Below are 10,684 nucleotides of genomic sequence, written 5' to 3' on the forward strand. Positions count from 1 at the left end.
TAATAATAATAATAAAGCACGGATTGATTCCGTGGGTTCACCATCACAATACGCTACTTCTCGTGAATTTACGCTTTCAGTTTTTTTCCACACGTCCATATTTTTCCAAAATCCAAGGTGGTACTAAAGTTAATGGTTCGTACGACCGATTCCTCGGATCGCTTGCCTGGGCCTCAGCCCATTCTATGGCCCATCATCGCACCCTAATCCTGCTCGATCTGGATCTCTGATTGATTGACGCCCCCGCTCGCTTCCCATCGAGAGCAAACACAAGGAGTCACGCCGAAAAAATCTAGCGATTTTGCTCGGAAAGAGGTGAGGGTGGATCCCGTGGAGGCGGAGGAGCCGCTGGGCAAGGAGACGTCCGCCGAGGCTGATCCCGCGGGGCACTTCATCTAGGTGCGTATATTGTGGTCTAACTTCTTCATATAGGTGGTCCTCGACACCTAGCCCAAAGGCACGCGCGACTTGCTCATCTCCGGCAAGCTGCAAGTCATCAAGCTTGCCTACAACCTCCGTGACATCTGCAACACCGACAAGTCCGACAAGCAGGCTTTTACGGCGCCTCGCGCTCTAGCTGCGTGACGACCAGCCCCCAAGGCTCACTTGCAACCTCGTCGTCGTCCAAAATTTGAGCGTTGTCGCCGGTAACCAATGTTGTACGCATAAAGTCTGAAGAAAACCAACCGTTGTGCTCCTTTAACTGGGATCGTTGGAAGTTGGTGCGGGTGAGCGATGAAAGCAGATCGGTGGTGTGGCAGAGAATCGGTATCTTATTGTCTTGATTGATTCGGTGGTGTGGCGAGCGAATCCAGCGGCAAATAAATCAAGACATAACTATGATCACGTAGACTAATCCTAGAGTCGCATATAATTGGTGGTACTAATAACAAGACGTTCATTGGTCTCCGAAAAATAAAGAAGCAGCGAAACATATGTGAGTATTCTTTGCATCTTTTGAGTACTACAACCTAGCTGGCACACAATGGAACGCTAGAAACCATTGTGGGCGGCGGAAAGCCAAGCATGCTGGAGACTGATGACTGAAAAGATTTACGGGCGCTAGCAATCCTGATTCCCCTCATTGGGAGCTGACCGCCACCGACGCCAACATATCCCTTCAGTAGATCAGTGGAAAAGCCTGGGAAGTTCAGAGAGAAATCAAGGTACATGTGTGGCTGTGTGTTGCCTACGTACAATCCTATAATTTAGTTTACGCTAATTGTGCATATTGATAAATTTCTACAACAAGATGCAAAATAATTGTTGTGTGAACATGCGCTAGATATTTTTGTAATAATTTTGTACTACTAATAATTTATCAAATACTTTTAAGCACTGCATGAACATTAACGTTGCTGCTATTTGTTTGGCCTGCAAGGACTGAAGTCTGTTGTTGTAGTTAGGCTTGGTGAGAAGGGAGGCGTACATGGCTGAGGCAATGACGTTGTCGCATTCGTCTCACCGTATATTACCTTCCTCGAGTAGTAGGGAAGCACTATAAATACTATTACCAATTATTAATTTTGGATATTTCAGACATAATATTCAGTTTAGAGAGGCGAACGAGGTTGGCGACGATGCAGTATCCAAGGTTAGATCCCCCTTCCTTCAAACCTCCGTCTCTTGCTATACGATATGTAGATGGACTAAATTTGATATGTGGAATGGTCAGTAGAAGATAGTACTATTTTAGCCTTGGATTCACTTCTTAAATACAAAGGTGCATGTGTTATCTTGCAATTGTACTTTCAGAAAAAGGGCCGGTGACCGGCATCTGGGAAAGTCGGGCCGACTAATAAAGAACGTGGAGAAAAATAATTGCTCACGGGGGATCGAGCTCACGACCTCCACTTCAATGTTGAGCGCTGCCACCAATTGAGACAAGTCTTGTTCACATGTAAAAGTAGAGAGGATATGTATACGTAGCGACCATGCTTCCCAAAAAGAAGGAATTACGGGAGAAGAGGAATTATATATATACGGAGGAATTAAAAAGTAGAATTAAATCGGGCGCTCATATATGGAAGTAATGAAAGGGAAAATTATGGGGAGAGAGATGGTTTGGTGAAATTAATGGGAGAGAGACTAGATCAAATCCCAACAATCCCGAATTATGGGAGAAAGACCCCAATTAAATCTCGCTCATATATGGAATGGAGGAATTAATTAAAGGTGGATTGATGGATTTAATGGAGGCCGATTATTAATTAAACTGACCGATTAAATCGGCATTCATACACAATGCCTGGAATGGGTCCAAAATGTGCCAATATTCCACATGTTTTTTTAAATTAAAATATTCCACAAGTTGAACAGAGAAAGATACTACAAGTGGCACGCAGGCCAAGATATCGGTTGTGATCTAGAAAAGTAGGCATGATAAACAGTGTACACATGTTTAATAAAAGAAAAAGGAAAATAGATAACGGAAGATGAATATATTGAAAGTTTTTTTGCAAAAAAGGAAATATACTTACTCCCTATATGCGACAATCGTTGTGTAGCAAATGGTTTAAGGCGTGACTGGTACGCAATTACTCCGAATATTAATGTTTTCTCTTTTTGTTGGACATTGCTTATCTCCTTTGATTACTAAGCCTTTTAATATCTTTGATTTTTTACTTCCTGTTTTGATGTCAGCTTCACGTTAGCTTCACAAGTAAAACACGAACACGAGGTGCATCATTTTGCTTCTAACCTCAGGGAATTTCTTTTCTTTGTGGAAGTATTAGCGAATTTCCACTCGTGTCAAGAATATGGTCCTTGGTACTTTAATTTACTTCTAATATTGTTATGCTACCTGCAACATTATTTAAATAGTAAATTGTATTTTGAGTTTATAACCATTTTCATTTTGTACCGTTGCAACGCACGGGCCTTTTTGCTATAATAATAAAGCACGGGTTGAGTCTCTTGGGTTCACCGTCACAATACGCTTCTTAACGTGATTTTATGCTTTCAGTTTGAATTTAAAACATATTCGAGGTGGTACTAAATTTTGTTTCTGCAATATTATCGATGTTTGTGTCCAGGATATGATGGCAACCGAGCCGAGGGTTTGTTATCTGTATGGGCCTCAGTATGAACGGCCCAACCGAGCCGAGGGAAAAGAGTCTCAGCCGGGACTCTTCTTCACCTCCTCATCCTCTGGGCTCGGAGGAATCCTCCTCCGCATATGATGGCAACTCCTCCGCCCCTCCTTCCAAAATGGAATGATTCATGTCGTCCCGTGGTCACTTAGTGCATGGATGTCCTTTCTGTGCTGGTGGGTGTTCCCATCGTGATAAAGACTCTTCATCATTAAGGTAACAATAACAAAGTAACATTGTAGATTGATTCTTCACAATATACATCATTTTTTCTAAACTGAAATAACTAATGCACATCTCCAGACATAAGTTGTGGATCATGGAACCTGTGTTGATGGCCAGATATGTCACAAAACCGTTAGGTTAATTTGCTCTCTTTTTTTGTGGGAAAGTTAATTTGCTCTTATCCATGAAATGTAATTGAGATCTATAGAATGCAGATTAGATGCACCAAGAAAGTAAAGATTGTGTTGTCACAAACTATGATCTGATGTAGTGATATTTTGTTGCTTTTTGGTGAATCTGAACTATATTACGTTTTCATGGAAGCCTTTTCTTTCCCCTCTCTCATCATACTACTGCTCTTATCCTTGCCTCCTATATAAACAAAGGAATATGATGGCTGCCATAGTGATAGTCCTCCTCAGCGAAATCCGGATACATAATGTTACATCAACAACTTCAGAATATTATGGTGATGCTCAACATTCAACTTTGCACCCACACTACCTTTTTGTTTTATGTTCAAAATTGACATATTTTCATGTGTTTTACTATGAACTAATTATTAGAAAATATTTGTTTGTGAATTATGAGATTGGTCCTTCAACATGGCATAGAAAATGCACTTTTCAACACTTCAAATAATATTTTTGCTACTTTCAAAGTTGTTTGAGTTTTTATTTAAAATTTCTAAGAATAAGTTTATTTATTTTGTACCCGTTGCAACGCACGGGCATTTGTGCTAGTTTTTTAATAATAAAGCACGGATTGACTCCGTGGATTCACCGTCACAATACGCTTCTTTCCGCGATTTTACACTTTCAGTTTGAATTTTAAACATATTCGAGGTGGTACTAAATTTTGTATCTATTTTATTCGCTATCGCCGGCGTCCGCTTGGGCCTGACCACTTCCACGCTAGCACTGCTTTGGCCCATATCAACTAAGCTTTCTATCTCTCCCGTCACGGCTGCAATCCTACGCGGACTAGAAGTCCTAATGCCATACGACCTCAAGTCCTGCTGCCATATAACATGTTTTCTCTTCTCTCCTAAATATGTCCCTCTACGGCCAAGATTCAATGAAAAGAGGAAGGATGAGATGCTTGGTACCGTGGTCCCCAGCGGACCAGTAGCGGCCAGGGCCAGCACAACAACAACACCAGTAGCTGAACTATGCTCGAAAATCATAAAGGTCAACATCGAAGCATGGGACTCGGCTTCTGCATCCATGGTTGCACGCAGCTTCATCGCTGTCATGGACGACGCCTTCGGCCCGAACTCCCCGGCGGCCAGCGTGGGACCGCTCCTCCAGCCACACTGCATCATCCCCTTCGTGTGTGTTGTTGACATTGAATCTCCATCACCACGCAACATACATATCGTCTAGCACAAAATCATGTCCAAATCACGTATCATTGCGTGTGTGCGCTGCTGGCTCAACAAAATCTCATAGCACAGCTATCGCGAAGTCAAATTGAAGCTTGGTCGAAGTTGAGGCCGGCTGGCGGCGTGCGTGAGAAGACGACCTTCGACTTGTGACATCTTGCCGCACGTGGCATTCCAGTCCGCTCAGTAGGACTGTCCCAAAGGCAGGGGCAATGCACAGAGCGGAGCACACGGGCAGACAGCGGCCGTCGATCCTGTCGACGCTCCTCTCGACGCGGCCTTTCATGGTGTACGGACGGTTTCGACCAACGAAACTTTCAGGCACCTCCCCCAGCATCTCCGCCGTCGCCTCACGCTACTCTGCTCTAGGATCCCGCCGTTCGACTTGTGACATCTTGCCGCACGTGGCATTCTAGTCCGCTCAGTAGGACTGTCCCAAAGGCAGGGGCAACGCACAGAGCGGAGCACACGGGCAGACAGCGGCCGTCGATTCTGTCGACGCTCCTCTTGACGCGGCCTTTCATGGTGTACGGACGGTTCCGACCAACGAAACTTTCAGGCACCTCCCCCAGCATCTCCGCCGTCGCCTCACGCTACTCTGCTCTAGGATCCCGCCGCCTCTCCGCACCTTCGTGCGCGGCATGCCGTCTTCTCTCCCCCGAGGCGCTCGCCACTTGCCAGCTCCAGACCTCTGTCTTCTTCCATCGACTGTGGCTCACGACCTGATACGGAAACGACCGAAACGACGCTTGCCGGCTCCGTGCAGGCCATACTCGCAGGCAGCCTCTAGCTAACACAAGCTCTTCTGTTTTGTTTCCTCTCGTGCAGCTGTAGACACACTCTGGCGCAGTGTAAGCTCTACCGCCTCCCGTGGCTGAGGAGAGCAAGGACAGAACAAGCAACAGGAGATCGAGGGAGGAGATACTTAGTTGATTTTGCCTCTGGAGAATGATTGGAAGAAGAAAAGGTAGGGAATTTTGTTGGTAGAACTCCGATGAAGAAACAAGAAGCATGAAGATTTTTCTAGCACCTTTCATGAGAGCGGTTTGGGAAAATAGAGAAGGAGAGAGAAGATGCAGTTTTCATGTGCACGGAAAGCCTGGGGAATTTTAAGTACTACTATAAACTGAACATGATGTCATGCATTCTCTAATAAACTGAACATGAAAACCGAAAACAAGTATAGCGGAATGTATTTTTTTAATAGTATAAAGCAGAATGCAATTAACTCTGTATATATATGCACTGGGCACTGCACCATGTTAAGAATTTTTCTGATGTGACTGTTATTGTAGTTTCCAGCAACCTCTTTGAGAAAGATATTACTAATGTTGGCGAGAACTCACCAGCCGTAATTGAACTTAACTTAATTTCATGGACACTATGAACTGTATTTACTTATATCCCATGATTGATTTGAAAGTATTTTCTAAAAAATTAATCAATTTGAAAAGGCTATTTCATCCGTCTCATAATATAAGATGTTATTACGATTAATTTGAATATCTTTCGCAAAAAAATTAATTTAAGTACCAACCAACATTTTTTTCCTTTTTTTTACACGGAGCTACCAACCAACATTGTTAAATTTGGCATGCCAATATTAGATGATCTTTGGCTGAATATATGACATGAGTTAGCATGCCACTATTTCTTTTACGGAATTCAAGGAATGTTACACTCCGAGGCCACCACTAAGCTCACAAACTCTCGGGTGGAACTCGGAACGAAGTCTTACAAATTTTATTCAAGTAGCCATCCGTAGCAAACGCATGCGCGACTCTATGCACAGACCATTCCCAATTAACACCAACCTCCTCAAAACCACAAAGGAGGTCTTTACATGCTCCACAACATGACCATTTGTAAATCCTTGACGACGCCATTGATCTTCTGGACCATTTTCAAACTTTGTAAATTGTAGTGGTGTTTTTTGGAATCGCAAGAATACGCGCGGTATTTATCCAATTAACCCTTCTTTCTTCCACACGTATGTGCGTAACGATATACACAAGTCAAAGATTTACTGAAGCTTTTGGGTCGTCTTCAGCTAATAATGGCCCACATTTTCATCACTATGAGGACTAACATAAGTCAATAGTTAGTCTTAGTACGACATTTAATGCTAGAATCATCAAGTGTTCCACTTTTCTCAGGTTAACAACATGAAAAAGATGATTTACTTGATTTTGTGTACTATTGGACCGAGGCATATGATATATTTTGTTCTCACGTTGCAACGCACGGACATGTTTGCTAGTAATAATAAAGCATGGGTTGAGTCTTTCGGATTCACCGTTACGGCGTTTTTACACGAAGACCCATGTGATTTTTAATCATCGAACCCGCAGTCCCTTGTCAAATGAATCTGAGAAAAACGCTTTATTTTTGCATAAAACACCCTGTCGGTTGGACTATTCAACCCGTAGTCCAAGCTGATTTGTAAAGAAAAAAACGCGACCACAGGAGGAGCACGGGCTCGCCTCCTCTGCCTCTCGCGAAGTCCCACGAAGTCATCGCCGCCGCCGCCGCCACCACCACCACCTACGCCGGCCACTTCCGGCTACCTCCGGCGCTGCGCAGCGCGCGCCCGAGCTCCCCACGGTCCGCGCCTCCCTCCCCTCCGGCCAGATTCTCCGCTCCCGTCCTCTACCGCTTGCTCACAACAGGAGCCCCCAATGCGACCTCCCCTGCTGCGTCACCGCTCCCCAATGGCCGCGCCGCCCAAGGATTCTCGCCAGGGCCTCGAGCAGCCGCACCCTTCCCCTTCACGCGCCCACCATGCCATCGTTTCTATGGGTGCTCAAATCCATGGCTCTGGCGGCAAGCCGTAGGCCGGATGAGCCGGCAACGTACAGAGAAGGGGACGGAGGTGGAGGTGGAGGTGGAGGTGGCGGCGGCGGCGGTGCAGGTGGATGGGGACAAATTCGACTACAACATAGAGGATTGTCGCCGCAGGTTCCAGGCCGTCTACCCTGGTGAATCGTTCAAGCACGACGCCTAGGGTTCCCCATCGCTATCCTTTGGTTCGCCTCTGGTGTCTGCCACGACGTTCCAATCGCCAGAGTCAGAGCTCCACTATCGTCCAGTCCTCTACTTTGGGCCGTCTCTCATCAATTCTAGCCATTAGAGCACTGCACCAACAAAGGGAACCCGGGAGCAGCTCCTCGCGAAAATCCTCCATCGCATCGAATTTTTGAGTTCTTCCAGAACTTCGGCGAGATTGCTTCTGCACTGTTCGTCACAGGATAGTGAGTTCCTTCTCGCCGAAACATCTCGGTATATTATGTTTGGCATCAATTTTTTAGCCCCCTTCCAATTGTTGTCAAAAGTAGGCCTGACATTGTCAAAATGGCTTTTAAGAGATTTTTTTTAGAAACAAACTTCTGCGAGGCACAACCATAATCTGCGTGTTAGAAATAAGCTTTGTTCATGTATGTTAGTATGCCCAATTTAAAACTGAGCATGATCAGAATGGTTTCATTATGGTTATTGTGACTTGTGACTGAAGGACTATGCTATTGTTGCCCCGTAAAAATTTGTGCAGGTCGATACTTCCTTTTTCCAATGTATTGCACGGTCGAGGTCTCTACCAAGGATACCCTCCCTAGGGTGTTCCGCAACTTCGTGGACTGCGTCTGCTCGCCCAACGCCAGTGGAGATCCGCTGCTGCAACACCTCAAGGAAGCATCCTGCAACACGGCGCAACGGCCGCAGGATTGTCCTTCAGGAACTCGGCACCTGGACCTAGGCAGGGCAACGTCGTCTGTGCTATCCTTGTCATCCTGGTAAGTCATACTTCCCTTTCCCGATCCGTCCGTTTGGAAACGGAAAAGCTTTATTACTTTGTTCGTTCATCTATCTGGAGGTCCTAGAAATTGAGGCATGTTGGATGCAGTATTAACGGCTGGATTAACGGTGCTCAGTACCACCAATGTTTTTCTTGAAAATGTGTTTTACATGATTCTGTACAGTTAAATGATGTGTTTGCTTGTTACATAGTTGTTTTTAGCTACCTTTCTGGGTGTGATCTAAGCATAAGATTTCCCTCAAATTCAGGGGCGATCGGCAATATCAATGGATGATACTTTGAAGGCTGTTGCATCTAGGTAATTTGGACCTAGAAGGACCAATTAGTATGCAGATGATGCCTTCTTAATGTACAAGCCGACAAATACTCGAACGACATGCTATGCTGTTCATTAATCTGTTTTTGCAAGTAAACTGGAACTGGTTCTTTATAGTTGCAGATTTTTTAGCTTGCAAGATTACTAGAAGTTGAAACAAATTATATGTATGTGATGGATCAGCGAAAGTATATCAATCAAAGTAATGTTCAACTCCATGGACCAGAGAAAGTATATCAACTGGCATAACAAATTAATCAAAGATAGGCGACCCTTGTATTTGTACAAATCTTTTGTGAGGCACTACTATAATCTGTGTGTTAGAAATAAGCTTTGTTCATGGATATTATTATGTTCAATTTGAAACTGAGTATGATCAGAATGGTTTCATTATGGTTGTTGTGAGTTGACTGAAGGACGATGTCATTGATGTCGTCAAGACTTGTGCAGGTCCATGCTTCCTTTTTTCGAAGTCTGCGTGGTCGGGGTCTATGGCAAGGGCGCCCTCCCTGGGGTATTCCGCAACTTCAAGGACTGCATCTGCTCGCCCGACGCCAGTGGAGATCCGCTGCTGCAACGCGTCAAGGAAGCGTCCTGCACGGCGTAGCGGCCGCGGGGTCATCCTTCAGGAACTTAGCGTGCGACCTGCTCACCTAGACTTGGTGGGGCAGCGGCGTCTGTGCTATCCTCGTCATCCTGGCGAGCCATACTTTTCCCATCCATCTGTTTGGAAACGGAAAAGCTGTATTACTTCGTTCATTCGTCTATCTGGAGGTCCTAGAAATTGAGGCATGTTGGATGCAGTATTGGCGGCTGGATTAATTGTGCTGAGCACCACCAATGTTTTTCTTGAAAACATGTTTGCATGCTTCTGTACAGTTAAATGATGTGCTTGCTTGTTACATAGTTGTTTTTAACTACCTTTCTGGGTGTTATCTAAGAGTAAGTTTTCTCTCAAATTCAGGGGCGATCAGCTATATCAACAGATGATTCTTTGAAGGTTGTTGCATCCAGGTAATTTTGACCTAGCAGGACCAATTAGTGTGGAGATGATGCTTGTTAGGTACAAGCTGACAAATAGTCGAACACCATGCTATGTTGTTCATTAATCTGTTTTTGCAAGTAAACTGGAGCTGGTTCTTTATAGTTGCAGATTTTGTAGCTTGCAAGATTACTAGAAGTTGAAACAAATTATCTGTATGTGATGGATCGGAGAAAGTTTATCAATCAAAACTGCATGGACTGGAGAAAGTATATTAATTGGCAAAACAAATTAATCAAAGATAGGTAACCCTTGTATTAGTTTCCGGATTGAAAATTCATCAGAGGTCTCTATTCAAGGCAAACATACACAAACCAGAGCAAGAGCACATGGAATTGTGTGGCAAGCCGTTCCTATCTTAGTAACATAGTGTTGTTTCCTTCCTGTACATATGTTTTTTCCGTTCTGCTCATTGGTTTTCTGTTGCTTTTCTCCTTAAACTTCCAAGCGTGTATTTTTTTGGATAATATATGTGTTAGAATTGTATACACATCCTTTAGTATTTGAACTACTTATATATTGCTAGATCTTCTATGATCTACGGTGAAGATGAGTACATCCCTTACATCTCAGTGTTTCACCCTTTCTATTTTACGAGGATATACCAAGGAAATGCTCTTATTGGTACAACCGTACAGGTTATTTACACTGTTTTTCTTAAACGAAATCAGTATAATTGGGTGTTGATTTATATCATCTTCTTTTCCTGAGATTGGTCATCCTTTGTTTTTTCTATGCCTTATTTATCTCCGTTAATTTAACATTTTATTATATTGATTTCATGTTGTTGTGTTGGTCTAGGTTCTTAACCTGA

At 44.0% G+C, this 10,684-nt stretch overlaps 1 protein-coding gene and 1 long non-coding RNA gene across 3 annotated transcripts; both read left to right on the forward strand.

Moving 5' to 3' along the window:
• Positions 1 to 251: 251 nt before the first annotated feature.
• Positions 252 to 5,981, forward strand: LOC123127428 (uncharacterized). Of its 2 annotated transcripts, none has more exons than XR_006462482.1 (3): positions 252 to 1,594; positions 3,036 to 3,308; positions 3,396 to 3,633. It is a non-coding gene; the product is annotated as an uncharacterized lncRNA (long non-coding RNA). The 2 variants fall into 2 exon arrangements; XR_006462483.1 differs by lacking the exon at positions 3,396 to 3,633 and adding an exon at positions 5,530 to 5,981 and having other exon boundaries at positions 255 to 1,594.
• A 1,163-nt stretch (positions 5,982 to 7,144) lies between these two features.
• On the forward strand, positions 7,145 to 9,745 carry LOC123127429 (uncharacterized). Its single transcript, XM_044547130.1, has 3 exons — positions 7,145 to 7,305; positions 8,249 to 8,489; positions 9,279 to 9,745. The coding sequence occupies exons 2-3, from the start codon at positions 8,269 to 8,271 to the stop codon at positions 9,433 to 9,435; spliced, it is 378 nt and encodes a 125-aa protein (XP_044403065.1). The 5' UTR covers positions 7,145 to 7,305; positions 8,249 to 8,268; the 3' UTR covers positions 9,436 to 9,745.
• The last annotated feature ends 939 nt before the right edge of the window (positions 9,746 to 10,684 follow it).

Source organism: Triticum aestivum, chromosome 6A (assembly GCF_018294505.1).
Source record: "Triticum aestivum cultivar Chinese Spring chromosome 6A, IWGSC CS RefSeq v2.1, whole genome shotgun sequence".
Lineage (NCBI taxonomy): Eukaryota > Viridiplantae > Streptophyta > Magnoliopsida > Poales > Poaceae > Triticum > Triticum aestivum.